Source organism: Diaporthe citri (assembly GCF_014595645.1).
Source record: "Diaporthe citri strain NFHF-8-4 chromosome Unknown scaffold_1, whole genome shotgun sequence".
Classification (NCBI taxonomy): Eukaryota; Fungi; Ascomycota; class Sordariomycetes; order Diaporthales; family Diaporthaceae; genus Diaporthe; species Diaporthe citri.
Window position 1 is genome coordinate 5,184,617 of NW_025064846.1, and position 22,772 is coordinate 5,207,388.

At 57.0% G+C, this 22,772-nt stretch overlaps 4 protein-coding genes across 4 annotated transcripts; 1 reads left to right on the forward strand and 3 right to left on the reverse strand.

The window, feature by feature from the left end:
- Positions 1 to 1,580: 1,580 nt before the first annotated feature.
- INS49_001423 (uncharacterized protein) lies at positions 1,581 to 2,589 on the reverse strand (the record flags this gene model as incomplete). Its single annotated transcript, XM_043162252.1, has 2 exons — positions 1,581 to 1,846; positions 2,316 to 2,589. The coding sequence occupies 2 exons, from the start codon at positions 2,587 to 2,589 to the stop codon at positions 1,581 to 1,583; spliced, it is 540 nt and encodes a 179-aa protein (XP_043030758.1).
- A 5,107-nt stretch (positions 2,590 to 7,696) lies between these two features.
- Positions 7,697 to 8,449, forward strand: INS49_001424 (uncharacterized protein; the record flags this gene model as incomplete). The annotated part of the gene is made up of 1 exon (XM_043162253.1): positions 7,697 to 8,449. The coding sequence occupies one exon, from the start codon at positions 7,697 to 7,699 to the stop codon at positions 8,447 to 8,449; it is 753 nt and encodes a 250-aa protein (XP_043030759.1).
- Positions 8,450 to 9,315: 866 nt separating this feature from the next.
- Positions 9,316 to 15,885, reverse strand: INS49_001425 (uncharacterized protein; the record flags this gene model as incomplete). The annotated part of the gene is made up of 14 exons (XM_043162254.1): positions 9,316 to 9,364; positions 9,546 to 9,776; positions 9,855 to 10,821; positions 12,038 to 12,193; positions 12,260 to 12,368; positions 12,391 to 12,593; positions 12,663 to 12,705; positions 12,768 to 13,402; positions 13,459 to 14,495; positions 14,524 to 14,613; positions 14,723 to 14,877; positions 14,949 to 15,415; positions 15,548 to 15,626; positions 15,796 to 15,885. 14 exons carry the CDS (start codon positions 15,883 to 15,885, stop codon positions 9,316 to 9,318), a joined length of 4,311 nt encoding a protein of 1,436 aa, XP_043030760.1.
- Positions 15,886 to 19,793: 3,908 nt separating this feature from the next.
- Positions 19,794 to 21,048, reverse strand: INS49_001426 (uncharacterized protein; the record flags this gene model as incomplete). The annotated part of the gene is made up of 4 exons (XM_043162255.1): positions 19,794 to 20,548; positions 20,615 to 20,681; positions 20,741 to 20,803; positions 20,887 to 21,048. 4 exons carry the CDS (start codon positions 21,046 to 21,048, stop codon positions 19,794 to 19,796), a joined length of 1,047 nt encoding a protein of 348 aa, XP_043030761.1.
- Positions 21,049 to 22,772: the final 1,724 nt, after the last annotated feature.

The window sequence follows — 22,772 nt, forward strand, 5'->3', positions numbered from 1 at the left end:
AGATACGTACTGCACGTCCACCTGGTCTCATCTCCAACATACCCAGGCTGATCTTCTGCGGGTATCCGAGACCTCATCGCACGTCGTCTCTAGCATGAAGGCCTGCTGTCCTGTGCTCTCCGTGTAGCACTCCGAAAAGCATCCTAGTGCTCTGGTCCGCCCATGAGAGACAGCAAGCTACTGCTGTGGCCTGTTCGACCGGTCAGTCCTTTTCGACGCCAGACTCACTGGACCTGCCGGCGAGCTTGGTTGAGAACAAGCTTTCCGCCTATGCTGTAGCTAGAGCAGTCCGTCTTGCCCTATCCCACGTTGTGTTACGTTGACCAGCGAGTCTGCAGATGCTAGCACGCTTACGCGCAGAGAATACTCCGCACACTTGACATCGAGGGGCATGATCTCGCTGGGTTGTAATGTCCTGCAGAGCACGAAGCCAGCAGTCGTGGGGTGTCGATTTCCACTGGCTGAGGAGCAAGAACAGCAGCTGCAGGCCCAGTTGGGTCGGCCTGCCCGTTGTGCGCTCCCTCTAAAGGACTGGCGTGGAACCTACGGCTGTACCAAGCATGTTGCGGTGCACCATCACATGGGCCGCGAAATGGTCTGGAAAGACGACACACGATTCTCTGCACAGTGGAAGCCAACGAGAAGCCGCGGAAGCACTTTGTCGCGGGAGAAGAATGGACGCGCGATTCTAGCTGGCATGGTCTCCGTCTTCGTTGGGCAATTCTAGCCGAAGTCCATGGAACGGGCAAACTACAATCTTTCGTCACCGACCTCGCTCCTGCTAGCGGAGGTTGAAACATCGGCAGAGGCAGATGGCGTCGAGCTTGATGGCGAGCGAGAGCTATTGGTGCACGCTCTGTAACTCATATCTGAGCTTCCTATTGAGCGCCTCGGGCCGCCACTCGGAGAGCTTGTGAAAGCTGTTATTAAGCTCTGCCTGACAGAAGCATGATATCTCGGACAGTGTCGGTGTCACGTCCACCATCAGAGAACAATGCCCCGTCCCCTCAGAAACGTGTTTAGGAGGGGTGGGGGTCCCAGATCAATCCAGATAACTGGCCCGGACTCTTACCAGCCCGTATGCAGCTACTTGAGTCGAGTCAACGTTGCCCTTTTTTAGCTGCGAGTGAGCTGGTGAGCTGTCTCTGCGACGATGTCCCCTGGTTACGGACAAGGGGACTTGGTTTCGAGGTGGGCAAGGTAGCGTTGCAGCATCGCATTGGTGCACCGTTGGTGCAACTACAATTAACTTGACAAGGCTAGATGGGTCCCAGCTCTGGGAAGCGGCCAGACCATGAGCGAGCAACGTGCGCGGGGGAGTCAACCGCAGTTGTTGCTTTGCCGGTAGTGGTGGTGCTGGTGAGTAGTAGTTGGTGACCTCTTTTCGCCATGTGCTTCGACACATGACGGATCCGGCTCGGACGAGTGAGGGACTCAGACTCCGGCCATACGGTATAAACTCGGCCATTCATCCAGCTGCGTCGTATGAGTCGTAGAGTGCCCCTCTAGAGCGTGGGGTTTGAAGCTAGCTGTATCTCGTAGGCAATCACCTGGGCGGGGAAAAGGCTCCCATTACGTCTTCATATGTCAAAGTCGCCCGTGTACGCTGCCAGCCAGGTGAATTCGACCCTTATCCCGGTGCTGGCGTCGACCCAGCGAGTTTCGTTCGAGGAGCCGTGTCGCCGCTGGCACGTGAAAGTCACCGTCCTGGTGATACAATCGCCTCTGACAGTCTTTCGTGCACTGGTCCCGGGGGAACGCCACTTCTGCCGGCCGTGTTGGTCCCGGGAGGTCTCATCCCGGGCGAGTTTTGCCGGGCCCGGCTCGTGATCCGCCGTGCCCGGACCTGCTCCGGCCCAACAGCACTTACAACGCGGGCGCACGAGGGTGCCAAGCACGCGGCCGATGCCTCCCGGGTGCTGATGCGTTGACTCGAGACGAGGCGACTCGAGGCGAGACCACATAACAAGCTTTCTTTGTCGAGCGAAGCAGGACCCTGAATCGTCGAGGGAGCGAGGTTCTGGGGATGGTCGGACCAGGGCACTCCCTTCCTTCTCGGGCATCAAGGCATGGCTCGAACTGGCAATCAGACTCAAATTGATTGCGTGGCAGGTGTCATCTTGATCCAACTGTGCAGAAGGTATGTGACTATATACAGGCTTTTGCCACGCCGGATGAGGCAATACCCAGCTCTTCCCCCCGGCGAAACTGCGGAGGGGAGATGTCACGAATCTATCCTGCCGCCCACCGCGTGCCAAGGAACCAGAAGGCTACTACTGCATGCACGCGCATCTCACACCCCTTGGATCTCGTACACATCTGACGACCAGTCAGGGCCCCCGGGGGACGTGACGCCGGGGAACTCTCGTAGGGCTGACGCGTTGGTGAATTCGCCGATGAGCACCTCTCGTCCAGGTTGAACCAAGCGCGCTCAGGAATGCCGTGATCGTCGGGCGTGCCACAAAACCCGTGCATCGCCCACGATGGGTCGCCCTTCGCGCCAGTCGGGAGGACCGCTTGTGGAATCTGACCGCAGGCTCGGAGAGAATGCTCCTGCTGTATGCCCTTCAAGATGGCTACGCAGTCCATTGCGATATCCACCAGGAAACGATCGCGACAGAGCCAGACCAGGGCGAGGACGGAAGGGAGATTGGGACATGCATCCCTGCAGGCCTCCGACCCAGTGAGTTAAACCGCTGTCGACGTTCCCACCGCGTATTGTCATGATCACCATGGTATTATCCCAATAGCTCGCTTTGGCTCCCGCCGACGTGTCCGCGCCACCGGTGGTTCCGGAAAGTGGCCGACCCAACAAGCGAGTCAGAAGGAAGGCCCGAAGAGGCCCCGACAGACTCGTCCCCGTGGGCGCTGCCTCGGGACGTTTACTCCCTCGAATATTGGGCCCACTCCCCATTCAACCCCCAACCGCGATCACGGAGGCAGGGGCCTGTCGCCGCGCGAGAGCGGAGCATGGCACGCAGACGTGGGACAGCCGATGGAAAGGCAGGCAGGCAGAGCTGGGTGGGTCCCGAGGACCGGTTCCGCAGGAGCGAGGTCGTCGTCGGGTGCTTGCAGTGTCCCGGGTGCTGCAGCGCCCCAGATCCTGCGGGTCAGATTGCCCGCGGAGAAGTCAATGTTAGTAGGCCGGAAGCAGACAGAGCACGAAGGGCTCGGGGGCCAAGTGGCTCACTCGAGGCGGCCGTCGGGTTTTCTGGTTGGCAATTAGTGAAGCGATATTGTGGGGAGATTGGCAGCCAAGCGCTGCGAGATGACCTCGACACCGAGATACCGCGAGTTGCCCACCGGCTCTCCGGGGTGGGTAGAGAGACCGCCTCCTCAGGCGAAGGCCGTGCCAGCAAGTGATCAAGGAAGAGGAGGGTGAGGAGGAGGAGGAGGAGGAGGAGGAGGAGGAGCAGCAGCATCAGCAACCAACACATGCGGTCAAGCAGGACAGACACGTTCGCAAGACTGCGAGGTATTCCCCTGCGTAGTCTGCATACTTGAGCGCGTTCCGCGTGGGTATTCGGTCGCCCGCCGAGCGAGAGGTGCAGCGGAAAATTTTCTGCAAGCAAGCAAGCAACCCTTGGGATATCTCTGCGCGAGAGAGAAAGCCGACGCGTCTGCGATCTGGACCCTCAACCAACCGCACCCCCCGCAATCCTGCGGCGCCTTGAGAGTTGTTACATGCTGAACAGGGCCATCGGGAGTTTCGGGCTGGCTCTTGGAGAGATCTATCTTGCCAAGAGGCAATAAGGCCGCGGTGGGCGAGCAGGCTAGCTCAAAGCAGCAGCCCAACGGGGACACATGACCGACAAAAGTGTAACCCCCGGTTTTTTACCCCAGGCTCTCTGTCAGGACCTGGAGAATTGGATTCCTTTCGGATTAGGGGTCCAGATTGGGCTGGGGGTGCGGGATGATGGTCTTGACGATCAGCCTTGGGGGTTGAGAAACAAAGATACTGTGTCGAGGCAGTGTCTGACTGTCTGAAAGACGGAGAGGCTGGTTGACAGATTGACAGACTGACTGACTGACTGACTGCTCGGGGCTGCCGGGTTCAGGCTGTGGATTGATGGACATGGCATGCAAAATATGTGGATTCCGTGCTGTATGCCGAATGGCCCCAGAAAACCCGAAAGTGCTTACAATAAGGTATTGCCACGAGGCTCCATCGATGCCGAGATCATCGTGAAACTCAAATGCCATGTCTAAAATCCATTGTTTGGACAAGATGCCGGTGAGGGACTTTATCTGCTAGGCCATGGCATCCACGTACCACAATGTCCTGACATGGTAACCTACTAGTGCAGCACGGGATACCCAAGCACCTGGACAAGGACTACTCTCCGGCGTCTTGTCATATGGACAGATACGTCTTGACAGGTACAAGGCCTCAAAAGCGACCATGTCCTCCGGCAGAGCTCATATACCGTACGAAGACGGAAAGAGCGAGAAGGAGAGGGAAGACAAAAGGAGATGGGACAAACATCTCGGTGCATCAATCCCGACAATTCGATGTAGGCTGACCTCTCGCTGACCGCCTGGGAGCCCCTAATGAGGAGTGTGAACACGTTTTCGTCTCCCGGGCTAGCACGAGGGATTTTGAGCTACCGGTTGCGAGGCCCGAAGAAAGGGGCGGCCGGCGAAGGGTTGCACAGGGCCACAGGCTGCCGTAGCGCAGGACGGGCGGATGAATTCCTAGCCTGCTTCCCGCTGTCAGTGACCCATCCTGCTGGGGCGGTAGGGCCGTCGTGGTGGTCCTGGTCGAGGTTCTATGTAGTTCTGTCGTGCTCTCGTCACGCACGAAGTGCGACGAAGCGGTATGCAGGCTGGGCTGGGCTGAGCTGGGCCGGGCTGAGCTGGGGGAAGGGTGCTGCAGATCTCAGTAGACAGGAAAGGGGCGCGCACACGGCGAGAACAATCATGACTGTGCCGTACTGCATTCTAGGGGACCAATTGCCCTGCAAGGGACAGCGAATGCATCCGGAGAATATGCAGGAGTGGCAGTCGGGAGGGCCAATGAGTGGAGTGGTGCTGACGGCGGGTGGGAGCGTTTGTGGGCTCACGGCTGGAGGGTGGGCGTATGAGAAGAAGGGAAAAGGGAGAAGGGAGGCGTGGCAGGCGGGCCGTCCCTGAGTTGCCTTCCTCGAGGGGCTTGGGATGGGCTGGCGGGCGGGCTGGCTGCTGGGTTTTGCGCGAATCGGCGCAACCTCAAGGGACTGCCCTCCCAGGTTTTGGGATCGGGGTGCATTGCAATCTGGAGAGACGAGCATAACCAAACCCGACGGGGTGGTAGAATCTATCGGTTGTTGGCGTGCCACGTCTCTGTCTTTGGTCAGCCCGGCCAATGCAATACGGTCGAATCCAATACAGTCCAATCCAGTCCAGTCCAGTCCAGGTCAGCTCAGCCCGGCTCAGCCCAAACCAGACGGACGTCCTCAGTCTGTGTAGCGAACGTGCAGGGTCAAGAGAGGGTGTGTGAGCTGTCTGCCCGCCCTGACTAGGGAGTGGATGCCCCGGCGACTGACATGTGAGAGAAACAGAGAGAGGCCCATGTTTCCCATTCGGCCCGGGAGCACGACTGAAACCACGGGCGCGCTGAGGCGACCTGAGGCGTGTACCAAGTTGCGTGCTGGTGCTGAGGCCTACCAGGCCAAGGTTTGTCCCAGCCAGCCACTGCGTCCGTAGCATGCAGCCTGATGCCAGGCGTGCCAGGCCATCGCTGGTCTGCTATTGAAACGTGTCGAGGTTAGAAGAAAGGGTTCAAAGCCCTTGGAAGGCCCAGCCCAGGCCCCCGACGGCGCAGGCGGGCAGATCGGTTGGATATCCGGGAAGCAGGAACCCCTGCCCTCCCTGTGCTGCACCTTCCAGTTTTCCCCGGCTGCGCTCACACCGCCCGCCAACGACACCCCACCCCCTCACCCCTCCCCCCCTTCGCGGCCCTGAGAGAGCCTTTGGCACTTGCCGCAGGGTACCTAGGAAGGAGGTCGCGTGTGTGTGCTGTGTGCCGGACCGCTCCTCAACGTTAGTGTGCCTGAGTCTACTACCCTGCGCTCGGTATTGGTGCGCGCAACAGACACACACACTCTGTCTACACGCACCCAGTCAGAGTGACGACGCCCTTGCACATCCCGTGTCCCTCGATTTCCTCTTCCTGTCTACCTCCCTCGAGCCCTTTTCACGAACCACAACCTGACAACTCACGATCTTTTCCTGTTCCCTCATTTGCTGCTCCAGTCCAACTCGACACACTTCCCCGCCTGCACACAGCACAGCATCCAGTACCTTGCATTAATTGTTCTGCCGCCCGCCTCCACCGGCCCAAGCCCAAGCCTCGAGCCCAAGCCAGCCCCGGCCAGGCATGGGAAGACCCACTCCGAGACGAGATCTAGCAGGTCCCTACTACTCTACCGCTCCGTACATACATTAGAGTCAACGCCCAACCTACAACCGGTGTGTCTGGCAGCAGCAGTTCTCGTGGCATCACCCGACCCTCCTCCAGACCGCCACCACCAATGACCTCTGCCCGGCCGCTCGCGCTTATATTCGCACTGCAATAACGTTCCGGAAACACTGAGCAGTACTTGGTTGCTTCGTCCGCATGGCCCACATGTTGCCGTGATAGCGACCACCCAATTGCAACGAGCCAATATCCACCGCCAGTGGCATCGTGCCTTTTCTGCCCTGCCCTGCCCTGCCCTCCGCCGCCCTTGGCAACAATGACGCGCTTACCCGCCGACGACTCGTTCTTTCCCTCGCCTGCTCTTGACACCGACCAACTCCTGAGCTCCACGTCCGGAACACCCAGCGCTCAAGCCGCGTCCTCGGTTATATCACCTCTGAGTTTGCCCGGTGCTGCTCACTACTTCGAACAAGCGCCTCGCGCCTCTGTCACAAGTCAGCCACAGCAAGGCACAAGTCACAAGTTCCCCCTGATGACCAGAGAAACTTGTGGGCCCCCTCAGGCGCAACCGCCCAATTTTCTCTCGCCACACCTTACACCGATCCCGTCCCACGCCCAGTATCAATTGCAGTTCCAGCGCCACCCCCAGCAGCGCGCAGCCAGCCTCTCGCCCACCAGGAGATCCTGTGCCAGAGGGTGTGGGAAGATGGACGGCCAACACTCCGATGTCGATCTGGCCCCCAGGAGCGCACCAGGCATTCCCGTGCCGGTGGATACGATTTCCGGGACCGGTTCTGGACTCATCACCATTCGGCGGCCTGCGGTACGGACGACGTCTACGGAAAACTCGTCTAGCGAATCGCATTCCTTGTCTCTGGAGTAAGTACTAGGAGCAGCCGATACTTCAAAGTCTGTTTGGGACCCAGCAGCTAACGTCGAGCTAGGGCAAGGATGCGACAGGCGTGGGACGAAGAACGGAGAGCACTGCAGGCAAACCGCGACAGGGCAGAGGAATTGTACAGAGACGCGATAGAAGCGTTGCAAAGCGAGCATGCATCTGCGCAATCCAAGTGGGAGGCCGAGAGGTACAAGTTGCAAACGCAGATCATGCTGCTGCAAAATCGACTCAGGACGTCCGAGGCGCGCTGGAATGAAGCGTCTCTGAGGGGTGGGGGTTTAGATGCGCGGTCTATCTCATTCCAGGGCAGCTCGTCATCACAACTGAGCCCCACAGGACAGTCAGACTCCTTCCTTCCCCTGCACCACGACAACAATCCTGCGGATCAAGCAATCGCCATGGATCACGAAACGCCCTCAAAAGTCATCGATGTGCAGGAGTATCACAAGGACTTGGAGGGTATCCACCTCAAAGTGAACGCCGTCAAAAAGGCGACTTTCACCGACACGCCATCTAGCAATGGGTCCAAGACGTCGAGCGGGAATGGATCACCATCTCACACCCCAGAGGAGCGGCGAGAGCTGGCAAGAGAGCGTTGCGTACGCGCACTCAAGGCCGACCCGCTCTCGAGGCTCACAATGAATGCTGGACACACTCCGACCGTATCCATGTCCTTTGCAAGTACTGGTGCGACCAACACTGTCACCAGTAGCGGGTCCAATACACCAACGCTGGTTAGTGGTGACGGGGCTATCAGCTCCGATGGGAACGACGGCAACGATGGTCGCGAGTCTAAAGAGCCTGCTGAGCCGGTGGGGACCGCCATTGACGATGCCGACCATGGCCCTGCCATCATGGAACCCTCAGATGAGGACCCGGAACTCAAGGGCCCACTGACGCTGCGCAACATACCTGCCAAAGATGAGATCTTCCTGCGAAAACTAGCAGACAAGCTCGAGAAGGTCGGCACTGGTGAGGACGCAACGCCAACCGTGCTGAAGGATGCCGAGTACGAGAAGGGTGAGCCAAGTGCTCAAGCAGCACCCGCGCTCGCACCAGCAGAGGACAGCGACAGCGAAGATGCCGAACCCGAAATACCCCTCAAGCTGCGAGAGACGTCAAACTTTGGCAAGCCGCTTGGTTCGCTTTAAGTCAGGATCACAATCTTGTCCGCTTCCTGTACATAATATAATCTCATGGCGACAGCTCGCCCATGGTGATCACCGCAGTCCCGTATTCCGTTTCTTTTGTCATCTGGGAGCCAAGGGATGGAGAACAGGAGCGATCGGGCTGCTGTCGCCCACTCAAGACTGGAAGCCAATTTCATTTGTCTGGGCAAAATAGGAAACTAGAACTGGTTTCATGGCATGGGACGGATCTGATTCTTGTCATGAGCGGACAAGGGAATCCCCCGTAGTGCACGGGAGGAAGGGAACATTGCGACGGTGGTCTTAGGATGGACACTGACGGATTAGAGACTTTGCACAGTTTTTTTGCACAATACCCCAGGTACTACACCAATGTTTGCATACATCACTTGCCTTCTATCTACCTCCTAGACCTCCTAGACCTCCGAAATCGAGCCGTGACAAGCTGTGCAAATCCTGGCAACCCAGCCTGGAGTGCAGGTCCTGCCAGGGAGCCATAATATGACCTCATTGGGCAATGCTCCCTGTATGAGCAAGCATCAACAAGTTCGTCTTCGACAGCCACGTCAACAAAGGCCTCTCCCGAGCTTAAAAACTGGAATGATGTATCAATTCGCTCCATAACCGTCGTAACCACAATGCAAGAAAAACCAAATGCGCCATTTCATTCCCGCCACAAGAATTCCACACAAAACCATGTAGACTAAGTCATAGCGCCAACTCAAAAGCTGCTGCCGTCCGCGTATCATTGCTCGCACATTCAGTCGCTGCGAACCACATACATGCATACACAGATAGCAGCTGTCATTCCGCATCCGCGCCGGCTTTGTCTGTCACATGCCAAACGTGTGAGCACACTCCACGCATACTCAGGTCAGCTTCTTGTACATTAGGTCGCCTAGCTCGTCCAGGAGGTCGCTGCGACGCATTGTCAGCAACAGTTGACAAGACCGCAAGACGGGCGGAGGTTCAGAGAGAAAACCCAATGCAGGGGAATGCAATAGAACGTCTTGAAACGGACAGGGATGGAAATATGTGGATCTTGCAATGATTGTTGTCCATCGAGGAGTGGGATAGAGGGGGGGGGGGATAAACGTACACCGTCTCCTCGGGGCTCGCGATCCACGCCGTGGTGCCGACGCTGCGGGCGCGGAAGTCGTTGGCGCCGGCGCTGAGGAACTGGTCGCCCACGTGCAGCGTGTTCTCGGGCCCGAACTGCAGCTTGCTGCTGCCGCCGCTGTTCTGCGACTGCTTCTCAAAGTACTTCTGGCACACGGTCACGCCCCAGGACTTGTCGCCGATGTCCACGAAGACGTCGCGCCCGCCGTTGCTAGGGGGTTTTGTTTTGTGAGCCAGGGGTGGCGAGATATAGGCAGATATAGATGGATGTGGTGGGCCGAAGACTCACAAGGCACAGAAGGGCACCCTCTTGGCGCGGCCGGCGGAGCTGAGCTCGAGGATCTTCTGGGTGACGAGGACCGTCTCCTCGAGGGACTCGCGCGGGATGCGGGCGCCGGGCGGGTCCGGGATGATTCCGACGGCGCGGTCCTTGCGCATGAGGACGGCCGGCAGGTTCATGGACTTGACGCACTCGCGCAGGGCGGCCTCGGCGTCGTCGAGCAGGGCGGCGATGTCGGCGCCAGACCAGGCGGCCATCTCCGGGGTCAGCCACTCGTGGCGGGGCACGGGCCGCAGCAGGTGCGGGCCGGCCGACTCGTCGAAGGCGAAGAGGTAGTTTGCCTCGCCGCCCATGACCAGCAGGTTGGACTTCTGCTGGGGGGACAGGGAGGGAGAGGCGGCCATGGCGTCGAGGAGGCCGTGCAGGCGGGCGTAGTAGCGGTCGGCGGTGGTGTAGCCGGCGGCGGTGACGATGCCGACGCGGACGTTGCTGCGCAGCAGGTCCAGCAGGCGCGGGACGAGGGGGCTCGAGGGCTCGAGCGACTGGCCGTCGTCGTAGAGGGTGACGTCGCCGTCAAAGGTGGCGAGGTGCAGGGAGCTGTAGGTGGTGACGGCCATGATCTGGGCCGAGTTGAGGATGAGGCGCACGTCGTTGAACGAGGGCGAGACGAAGCGGCGGCTCGAGATGTAGCGCTTGCGGTCCTGGAACTTGAAGGCGGCCTCGAGCGGCAGCCGCGTGAAGAAGGTGCCCACGGTGGGCACCAGCAGCTTGAGCTTGGACGGCAGCGGCGAGTCCTCGTTCTGCAGGCCGATGTGGTCGTCGATCATGACCTCGACGTCTTTGCAGATCTCAGCGTACCTCCGCGCCGACTCCTCGGCCATGTGCTCCAGGCTGGGCGCGTGGCTCCTGCCCAGGAACACCCCCTGCGGCTGCGAGTGCAGCACGAACGGCACTGCGAGGAGGCCCTTGATCCATTCTGTAGGGTTGGCAGGATGTCAGCGAGGCATCTCGTAGGTTCATGCTGCGGTGAGGGGAGCGGGAGCCCATGAGGGGACCATCGTCCCGACGGTGAACCACGGGGAAATGACACCAAGGGATGCATGAACGGCGGGCAGAATTGATAAGAATACACGATATTCGTACCTATCAACTGGTCTCTCCTATGGGTTTTGAGAGCATCTAGAGAAGCGAGTCAGCCCAGCCGCGGGAAGCCCCTCCGTCTCTCTCTCTCTCACCCCGCGTATAAGCAAGTAAAGTATGAGGATAGCCGCGGTTGCTCACATTCGACTCTGTACCGTGAAGTCATAATTGATCCGTCGCCTTGCTTCTTTGTCCCACAAACAGAAGGGAGTATCCCGTGATTCCTTTATTCCTTGGATCGTGTTGTCTCTCCCCCTCTTCGGTGTTTACAATCAAGGGAGGGAAAGCGCAACGCTGTCCGTCGTTTGACCTAAACGCTTGGGCCATGTCATCCCACTGCAGGCGCCTGGGCGGTGTTCGGCGCACTCCTGAATGAATGAATGCCCTCGTGCCGCATGTCAATCCCCAACAGTGGAATTGTGGATATTACACCAAACAACCAGAACAGATCACTACTACCGGTTGGGGTCGGGTAGCGACAACCACCACCAACATTTACACACCGCCGGTGCAGCATTTCTCACAGCCATCTTGGACGCGGGGCTCAGACAAGGTTGATGATGTTTGCACTCTCTAATGTCTTCTCGTCTCATCCTCTTTTTCCAGGCATGCCATTTGGGGTGGGTGGATGGGATAGGTTGGGGGAAATCTTCTCACAGAAAAAGAAAAATCAGCGGATACGGCCAGAGAAGAAGCCATCTTGTTCCCTTGGGCCTCTCCTTCTTTATAACCTGACTTGACAGGCAATGATAATCAAACCCAAGAAGCTCCCTTCGCCTCATATTTTTGTTTTCGGTTCCCAAGCTCTTTTAAATACTTCTTTGGTATCATTCGATGCATATCCCAACCTCACGTCTCTGATCTAGACGCTGCATACTCTCTCAGCCACCGGCTTGGGCTGATTCGGTGCTCTGCCTTCCCCTGCTACTGGTGCGCGAGCCCACTCCACCACACCCAACGGCCGCGAGCTGGCCCGTGGACGCACCATGCGCGTGCGCTTTTTCTCACGATTGCTCTTGTCTCAGCCGCACCGACACAGGACTAGCTGGCACCGCCGTTGGCTCCAGCGGCAAGCTGCTGGGCTTGTTGTTGTGCAGCAACCGAATTTGCCTCGGCTTGCTGTACTACAGACTGGATCACACCTTGTTCCTCCGCTGACAGGTGAGAAGACAGCCCGGAGTAGAACTGCGGCTGTTCTTGTTGCAATCCTAGAGAAAAGTGTTAGCTCAGCCGAGACCATGGGTGGGGGAACAACCTACTCATCAAGCACGAACTGAAAATTTGGTACGGCTCGAGCTTGTCAAGAGGAGACTCGAGTAGCACGCTATGCTCCCCGAGTTCATCGTCTGAATCTTGTTCCTCGAGATGACCGAACTTTTGCGCCTGCCATGGTGTTAGCCAGTACTCGAGCATCGCTCTTGCAGGAAAGACTTGCCTCCTCGTTGAGGAACTCCAGATATGCCGTGCTCTCGTCCTTGGCATCCGTGGGCTCCTCCTCCTGCTCCTCCTCTGCTGTCCATGCAGCCTCGTCGTCGCCCCACTCTTCCTCGTCGTCGTACGAATAGTTCGCATCAAGACCGTAATCGTCCTTCATAGCGTCCTCACGGTCTGGGATCACAGTGTTAGCGTTCTACTGAATTGCTCCGTTTTGGGGGGGGGGGGTGGATTGAATCTCACTTTTCAACGCATTTGGGAGGGTCTTGAACAGCGAGGTAACACCCTTGGAAAATGTTAGCAAGTATCACTAGCCGGAATCTAGGTAAGTGATTGCAGATGACATACCTGGAGCAACCGAGGCCATCCGACCGCGACGCTTGGCGGTACTTGGTCAGGGTTTAGGCCTAGAAGTGCCACGATGGCGACAATGCAGAGCTTCTTGTCGTGGACTCGGTGGAACGATTCCATGCTGCCGAACCACAGACTGAAGAACTTGTTCGTCCAGCCTTTTGTCTCAAGCACCTGGAGCGTCAGAATCGGGTTGTAGTAGATGGCGTTGATGATGATCTCCATCAAGTGGATCTTGTACGACTTGATTTTGACCTCCTCGGTCGTCAGCACCGACATGGCCATGTTGATAAACCCATTGACGCAGTTGTCAATGTGACCAGGCAGGCTCAGCATCATGGCCTCGGCCAGTTTGCAGGCGCAGATCCTGTCGATGCCGCCGACCTTGGGGTCATTAAACATATCTGAAACCATCGAGTACAGAGCCTCGACGTACTCCGGCTTCTGGATCAGCTGCGGCACGCCAAACTGCACAAAATTATCCAGGGCGGGAAGCATGTCCTCGAGGTACAGTTCGGCTCCCGCCTTGAAAGTGCGGTGGATGAGCTCGAAGGCTTGCCACATGGTGGGTGAGATGGCCTTGGCGGCAAAGGTACAACTGTCAATAATCTCGAACACCTCATTGTACAGATCTGATCCATGTTAGCATCGTATGTATTAGTGGGGTATGAATCAGCAGCAAACATACCATAGAGCTTATTGTCTAGCGTAATTTGAATAACCGGCATGAGCACAGCCTCGATGTGAAGCAGAACATCGGGTGTGCTCTCCAGGGTGAGGATCAAGGTTCCTATCGTCTGCAAGACACCAAGGGCCGTAATGCTCTTATCGTCAAGGAAGTCGCCGTACTCGTCGTCGTCCCGCGAGTTGTTCCTCTCCAGGAGCTCGTTCACGATTCGGAGGTAGGTATCACGCAGCTGCTCACTGAGGGCAACGGCGAACGGAGTCAGTTCAGTAGCAAAGACCTCGACGAAGTCCTCCATGACGTTGGCAAGAGCATCGATATCAGCCTCGTTTGCCAGCTTCAGAAGCTGTTGCATTATTGTGGGGATAGCCGTCTGCATGCTGGTGCGGATGATGTCGTGTCGGATGAGAGGCTGAAGGGCAAGGGCAGCCGTGACACGGACCGGGAGAGCTGGGTCGGCCATGCAGTCCAAGATGTTACGGTAGATGGTGAGCAGGTGGTTCTGGTCCTTGAAGTCGAGCTGCTCGAACTTCTCAATTGTGTCACATGCCCGGGCCCGGAGGTAGCCTTGAGAGCTAGTGAAGTCTGGGAAAACGTATCGGACGAGGAAGTATTCGACCTGATCTGCGATCGGAGACTTCTTGCCGAGAATGACCGGTGCGAGCGTTCCAATCATGCGCAAAGCACCCTCCTTGGCAATGTGGTCCTTCTTGTCATCCGGCGCAGATTCGTAGGTGCTCACAACGTTGTTGATGAACTGCAGAAGTTCAAAGGTCTGCTTCCGGCGGTTCTTGGTCAGCGTCACCAGGAAGTTCGTCGCCGACACGTCTGGAGCTGAGACTTCCTCGTAGAAGTTCAATTTCCGGTGGAGGTACTCCTCAGGCTCGTCCTCGAACTTCTCGATGTCCTCCTGAGACAGGCAGAGTACTGGGAAGATGAAATGGGTGACGAGGTTGGTGAGGTGAGGCCGGAGGTGTGCCCACATCTCTTTGGGCCGTACGCATTCATCCATGAAGACAATGGTGTAGGACAAGCAGGGCCTGCTCAGCCAAGACGTTTGCGACCCACTTCTCAATCTCCTGGAGGTAGTGTTTGAGGATTTCGGGTGCAATATTCGAGGAGAAGAAGTTGGCAAAGGCCATCTGATCGCCCTCGTTTCTTGGTAATTGCTTGTGGGTTTCCGTGTCTGCCGTGCGGTTAGCCTTTAGTACGAGACATCGTAGATCAATAAGCTTGCCTTATATATAGCCTGTTGAGGTTGAAATACGCCCACTTCTTTGCCTTCCACCAGTGGTGCCGTTCGCGCTCGAGGGGCTCATCCGACATTGCAATGGCAGGCGGGGTCTTGGATACCGTCTGCAGGAAGACAGTGCACCATCCTATCGTATTCTCCTGCTGGCGGAGGAAGGCGGACAGGTCAAGCTGTGGCAAGGGGTCAGAGTTAGCTGGCACGGCCACCCACAGCCCAATTCGAGGGGCGCTTCTCTACTAACCCATGTCGCGTGCTTGTATGCTTTCAAAGCAATGTGGAGCATCTCTCCAGCCTCCTCGCTCTCCTGTGCCACGAGTTCGGTCGAAACAGCCAACAGCCTGGGAAAGCTGGCCTCGATGATCTTGTCGAAGTGCGTCCTGTTCTCCCCATCACCGGCCTTGAAGCGGTAGGCACGGCAGATGGCCAGCAGACATTGCAGACCGGCAAGCACTGACAGGGGGTCGTTGGTGTTCAGTAGTTGGATGGTGAAGTCCATGAAAGTAGGCCATTTCTCGGGGAAGTCCCAGTGTAGAATTCTTTGCAGGATGGGGATGAGCTGTTGTCGGATGAGACCTTGTGACGAGGCCAGGATGGGCAATAACCGTTCGCGGACTCTCGACTTTTCGTCTTCGGCTATGGGATGCTCGTTTGGGAAATGGTCTGTCCCAGCCCAGGCTCGGTTGACGCGGTTCTTGATGTAGATGACGGCTGGGGCACGCGTTAGTCAACAGGGTTTCATGGTGGGAGGCAGCCTTTGTGGTCCCGGGCCCCTTATGAACTGAGCCATGTGGTTGGAGGGCGGTAGAGCAGAAGGGTCGGCAGGCTAGAGAAGGCACGTACTGGAAAGACGGTAATTTGTGTCCTGCTCAGACTGCAAGATGTCGAGGAGGGCGTCAAGAAAGCCATTGTGTTCCTCTGCCTGCAAGCACGGGTGGGATCAGCACGGGACGCCTCCAGAGGGGCACAGATAGACACTGGGGGCACAAAGGCCAGTGCAATAGATGCAGCAACGCCATGTCCGGGGCGACCACGGCGGCGAGGCGAGGATGGTGGGCAGCGAAGGGTGTGCGGCAGAGTGGGCATCGTACCTGTTTGAGCTGCAACTCGGCCCTCCTGCGAATGTCGGCATCGGCGTCGAGGGTCGCTATTATGCAACTTCTAATGGCGGAGGCATCCATATTGACGTCAAGATGCGGGCCTGTACATACAGAGGGGAGTGGGTTGTTTGCCTCGAGGCAGGAGAGGAAAGGGAGGGAGAGTGTGTGTGTTGATGCGTGTGTCGTCCGTCTGCTCTGCGGACTGCGTGCGGTCTGCGGTGCGCTGCGGTACGGTGCGGTGCTTATCGAGGAGGCACCTAACAAAAATTGATTTGGCGGGCAGAAAAAGAAGTCCCAGGGCCACAGCGGGGCAGCGGAACCAATTGCAGCAGAGATCCAGGGGTCTACTGTGACAGCACAGTCGAGGCTGAGTGACTGACGTGGGGTTCTTTCTCGGCCCTCAGCATCTGCTTTGCCGCGTATTCCCTAGGTCATCGATCCTTGGGCCCCAGGCTGAGGCCAAATCACGAACAGTATGCTGCAGTCGATATAGGTCATTGCAGCCAGGCTGGCACCCACGAAGTATCATTTTGTAGGGTCAGGCAGGCACAGAGCCAGGAGAGCTAGGGCCCGTGCCAGGAGGTGGAAAGTTACTCCAAGCAAGTAGTCTACACTAGACAGGCGCCTAGTGCCTTACCTACCTTGGGTACCCAAGGCACTTGCAGCAGATTTCTCTCCTGGCACCAAGTATTGAGGGTGCTGTACTACCCTGAGGAGGCTGAACCTTGTGGGCTGCCGGCAGGTCTGTGGCAGCTAACAGTAGCTCACTCATCAGCTCTTGCAGGTCCGAAAACAATCAATAATCCTCCCTGTCACAAGCAGGGTGTTCGCGGCAACACATCCACCCCCAAAGACCGACCGGGACCGATGAATCAGAAATACGGCCATACATTATATGACCTACGCTAATTCGACCAACCCCCCCCCCCCTGATGAGAAACCACGCTGCTGTACGAAATAGTAGCTTGCAGACATGGACAGAGCATGGCACCGCCGAGAAGGCTGCTTCTTGGGTTCCACCGAAAACAGCCAATCCAGCCTGTCTGATTCGTCAAACACTTACAGGCAACTTCGGTCGGTCGCCAAGGGTTGGGCAGGGTAGGACAGGGCAGCAAGGTCACCGGAAAACTTGGGATTTGGCAAATTTACTTGTACTGTAGATCAGCCAGTCTTCTCCCCCCCCCCCTTGGTAGACAGCACAAAATGAGGCAGCTCGGAAAAGAAATGGGAAACCCATGAACTACGCGTGCTCTTCACACACTTTATACCACGTGGCATATTCCTGAGAGTTCCTGTCCAAAGTGTTTCACACCTTCCTCCGAAATCATGCGCTGGCCCAGGCCCCCCCTTTGTCTGCCCCAATCGGGGATGTCGGCGGCATGAGCTCTCACGGGCAGCAGCGGAGGGCAAAAAAAAGAAGTAAAGACTGGACGAATGCCGGTCGCAGCCCACGAAGGAATGCTTGCTGGTTCGCCGGCTACCGCGCTTCCCATTATGTGATTGTCTTTAAAAATAACCACCCATCAAGGGTTACTTGAACATCATCACTCAATGCCGTGCAGGTCCTCGCTGAGGAATTTACATACAGCCACGAGGTTATAGTGTGGGCAGTCATAGCCATAGAATCAACATGCTCAAATTCAGGTGCAGCCACGTTTTGTACCACGGGCACTTTTGCTGCGGACAGAAAGCCGAACAAAAACCTTGAGGATCAAGACCCTCAATTGTGCTGATTCTAGTGTTACAGTATTGGACTGCTAGGTGGGGAGGGAAGTAACAAACAATTATCACAGCGACCACATTCCGTCATCGGATGTCCTCACATTACGCATGTCTTCAAGAGTGATCATTTCCAGAACATGCCTTCCTCATTCAGCTCGTACAGTCACAGTCACCATCGTGCCATATCATTCCAGACAGGCGGCAAGCACATGTCTACCATCCCCAGTCCCATTTTTAGCCTGCCCCGAGACCATAATTCCAGACTCCATCCAGCACAACACCAGGACGCCCCCAAATCAAACCCTCAGACCAAAACTTCCGGGACGAAGCCTTCGTCTCGTCAATGCATCCGTCTCGAGAACACTCCATGTAAGCATACCCATTGGTTTCGATCCATTCCAGGCGAACCAATCGGAATACCCTGCCTGTAACTTGTCCATAGTGTTCCTCTGGATAAATGAGAGCTGAAAGTCCTGGGTTAGCGATCCGTCCGTCGAATCCATGCCACTCTCACTAATTCACTTCACTACAAGACACTGCTTTCAGGCGGAGCCATGTCCAGAGTTGTCCGGAGTCAAAGGAAGTAAACACGAGATAAAACATACGCGTTGGCTGACCAGTTCAGGGCACGGAATGTGACTTGGCTGGGTCCCTTTATCCATTGACTTGTCCTTGGGGGGTGTCCGTAAGGTTTTGGGTCGAGAGCTCGGTCGCCAAGAGCGACATTCCTTCCAAAAAGAGTCCCAGGGTGGAGTGTAGCAAGAAGCTTGCACAAGAAAAGGAAATCAGGATCCCGGTAATTTGCGCGTTGCGAGGCCATTTGCCTAATTCTGGTAGGGTGCGACTGGTGGCAGTGTGTAGCAGCAGCTACAGCAAACATTCCCGGTCTGGAAGGCCGGAGAACCGTTTGTGTTAAGGACCAGATCATCGATCTGTCCATGTCGCACAAAAAACGTGGAAACACGGAATCCCAAGCAGCAGGAATAGGAAAGTCCAGCAATGGCTTTGATGGTCCGGATCGGGGCCTCAGCGAGGCAACCGATGTCCTTGTGTCTTACCACCAACGAGCTGAGACAGACGTCTTCATAATAGTTTTGTGGGACCTTCCCAGGAAGAAAGAAGTTCCTAGTCTCAGAGACTAGGAGAGCCTCGATCAAACGATCCCAAGGTTCGGTGTCCTTGGATTGAGAGTGTTCTGTGCTCCATCGCGATCTGAACCAGACGCGGCTTGCCTGTGAGAGTCATCCTGGAGGATCTCGGGAGCCCTTCATCCAAGGGGCTTTAGGCAATTGTAGGCTTTCCAGTGATGTTGAGCCACGGAAATTGGAGGTCCAAGAGACGGCATGTCTCATCAAAGCATGGTCCGCAATGATTTCCAGAAAGTAGTCCGGGTTCAGAATTTCCTGGGGGTCCAGTCCGTCATGTTTGACTTGTCCTTAGGGTGACCTGGGCTTGAAAGATCCAAGATGAGTCTGCGGTCAGTCAGTTGCAGTCGAGCATCAACAAGACCCCGAGCGGAAAAGTCCGGACCGATCGATTTGAGAGTTGGATGGTGCGTCAAGACTGAGCTGTATTTACAAACGCCGACCCACCTTGCTGTCCGGATGCTGACCTTACCGTTCTATCACGGATGATGAATGAATAGCCGGCCTCGGCACGTGGGACTGCCCCCTGGGCCGATGGGCCGCATCACGGTTGATGGGCAGCAGACGCCGCTTCCAGTTCCGCAAAGGTCGGGTCCGGACAGCAAAAGGTCACGATATGATCCCAGTGAGGAAAGCCTTCAGAACTCATGAGTAAGCCTCTTCCTCCGTACGTCCCGGTCCTGGTAGAAAACAACGCAACAGCAAACGCAGTGGGCCGCAGAAGTTCATGTAAATCATCAACACCGGGTACCATTCGTCCAGCCGGGATGCAAGTCGTAGGTATCATCCAGAGCAATGCAAGCGTAAATCCACGTCCAGGGGTAAAGTCCGGAAACAGATCCAATGGAACCAAGGCGCCGTGCCAGAAAGTAAAAATACCGCCCCAGTTGGAAGAAGTCCAGTCGCTCGGCAAAGGCGCAAAACTCAGTGGCTCGGAAGGTCCGCCGGGTTAACCACTTAACCCAAGGGATGCGTCCAGCAGGTTCATCCCGCAGCGCGGGTGCCAGTTCCAGGTTGAAAGAAAAAGAAAGCACGAAAATTCCAATTCGGGCAGGGACCGCGTCATCAAACATTACTCACGGAATGTTGTCTCCCGTGTGTCGAGGTCATCGTCGTGGTTCTCTATCGGCGACGAGGTCTGTCGTCGCGGTCCCGTTCGCGGTCGCTGCGGCGTGCATGTGAACTTCCACTATGTCCCGTTTGAGCTTGTGAACTGGAAGACGCAACTGGGCGGGAAGGAGGGGGAGTCTGATTCTCGTACTGGGGCTGGGGCTCATACTGGCGCTCGTACATTGGGACTTGGCTGGTGGAGGACGGCGGGTAGTCGGATGGGCTGGTACTAGATCCATACGGCTGGCGGCCAGCAAAGGCATCTCCGGGTTGTTGCGGAGGGTATGCACTCTGGTAGTATGATGACGGGATTTGACCTTGAACACCTTGACTTCCGTAGACAGGAGCCGGGTTAGAGTAGGGGTCTCTACTACTGGGAGGTGCTATCCTGCTGTCCTGGTAAGGATCCTGGGAACGATGGTGCTGCTGCGACGGAGGCGCAGCCACGAGCATGTTGGCAGCTGAATAGTAGGGAGAGTCCGACACGGGATTTGTGGGGGGTTGGGTTTGATACTGCGCACCAGCGTAGGGCGATTGCTGAGAAGGGTACGCGGACGGCTGGTATGCACCATATCCCGATTGCCTGTTGTCCTGGTGGTAAGGTTGAGATCCGGTGCTGGCGCTGTATCCCGGGGCGTCGCTACCTGGGTATCTAGGCACGCTTTCATAAGAATCACGGCTTGGGCCACTTGGATAAATCGTGCCGGAGGTATCATACTGGGAGAGACCTGCACCACTGAAACGATGCTGTGAATCGCTGTATCTCGCTGGTGGGGAGTTAGACTTTGAGCTTCTCATGAAGAATGCAGACGAATCGTGCGAGGTTAGTGTACCTCCAGAATGATTCCGCCTCTCCTGATCCCATCGAGCCGAGTCGGCTTTGAGGTCGGCGATCATGGCCTGGAAGAGAGAAGTCAGCACTGTTCGGTGTGGATCGGCTGGAGCTGAGGGGCACGTACAGATGTCAAGTTCCTGTAGGCCGTGACAAAGTAACCTTGTATTACTCGGCCGGTCTTCTTGTCCTGTCGCAGAAGCGGCATTAGCACGACGGTCGACAGACGACACGAGCAAGCTTGGTCCCGCGCGGACGGCGTGGCTTTCATACTTCGTAGGTGCCGGGCCGAACGAGTGCGTCGTTGCCGAGGTAGCGACAAATGTCGGCGGTGATCACCTCACGATCTATACCATCACGGGGAATGAAATACTCGTTCTGGCGGTTCGAAGCATTCGACGGCGTGCCGGAGCCATGGTCCCTTCTTGAAGACATGGTAGCTTGATTTGCGGGGGGTGGAGAGCAGGGTTTGTTCTAGACAGCCAGGAAGAGAATGAAGGGGAGGGGGAGAGGAAATGGAGGTTAGTCTGGAAGGGGAGACAGATCCTCAAGACGATCACTGGAAGTCGGCGAGAAGAGAACAGAGACACGCGAAACAGAGTCGTTGGTAGTGTAGGCGGGCGGGACGGTTGAAAAGGGCGATGATGGAGGGGAAGGACGGGGGGAAGACGTGGGAAGAAAAGGACCAGGACCCAGACCAGGACCCAGACCGAGACCCAGGACCAAGAAGACCAGAGACGGAAAGAGCTGGCTGGAGCAACAGCAGGCAAAGAGTTGGGGGGGGTGGGGCCCGCGACTTCCCAGGCCCCAGCAGATTTCGGGTGGGGAGGGGGGGTTGGAGTACATGTTGCTCCCGCACTGGTTGGCAGCTTGGCTGAGTACCTGATTGTACCAGGTGCTCGCCTGTACACGACACTCCAACAGTTGCACAAGGCGTACACACTGCAGCAGAGCGGCCCCCAGGTGGTGACTCGCAGTTGGCTGGGAGTCCCGTGGCTGGGCTGCAGCCTGACTGACGGGAGACCTCCCTGCCTGGCCAGGTCGCATGTCACTGTGTGCCTTCGACATGTGCCCAAGCGGCGCCGGGACAGGGGTTTCCCAGGCACGTAAGGCAGGCAGAGCCCACAGACTTCGCTTGCAAGTTTCTGTGGACAGCATGCCTTCCCCCTTTGGACGAAGAAGTGTTTTCCGCTCCGGTTCCATCTGTCACTGTGTGGAAAATAGTCTACATGTAGACCAAACAATGGCAATTCCCCGGCAGGGGGGCCTCTGGTGGACAGCAGCTCCGGCGAAGCAAGCTGAGCAGAGAATCAACGCGACGACCTGGCCAGCGCACCAGGCCACTGCATAACTTGGCAGGCCGTCAGCGCACATAGTACGGAGTATTTGCGTCAGACCTATTTCGTGGGATCCGGAGTCCTGGGCACGGAGTGGACATGTGCCTGCAGAGGCAACCTTGGAAGGAGGGGGGTAAAGGCCCGGCGACAGCCCATCCGTCCATCCATCCACCCACCGCGCGTGTGGTCAAGCACAGCAGAGGCCAAACCAATAGCCTGGCTCTGTCCGCACTACGGGACAGAGGTACAGCCCGGCGCAAAGCAGGCATGCCAGGCAGGAAGGAGGACATTGGGATGATTGGCGGCGATCTGCACTTGCGTGGACAGCCTTGGTTGGCTCGCGACTCTGATCCATGTTACCGCGTGAGGTGTCCCTAGCGCTGTAACGGCGACATTGGACGCAGCATGGGCTGACACAGCCAGGCCGGCCTGGACCAAGACCTAGTAAGCAGCCGGCGCCAGAGTGACAACGATGCTGCGATGCAGCCATAGCCATGGTGATGGTGAGAGCAGGACTACCACGTACCGGCAGTCGTGATTTGCCTAGCCGTGGTATCCCCAATGAGCGGTGACGCCTGGTACACAGTAGCTCTCGGCAGCGGAGAAGACCAGCGTGTGTTCCAGGCAAGTCTGCGTCGGACACAGCGGACGGGATCACGGCCGGCGTCGACACAAGCTGGATCCGGCGACAAGCACGAAGTATGTTCTTTCGCTGCCTCAGGAGACCCAAGCGGAGCATTCGTCTTGTCTATCTTGGCAGTGATGAGGGCATTCCCTGACTAGCAATGATTATGGCGTTGTACTAGACTGGAGACCGTCGCC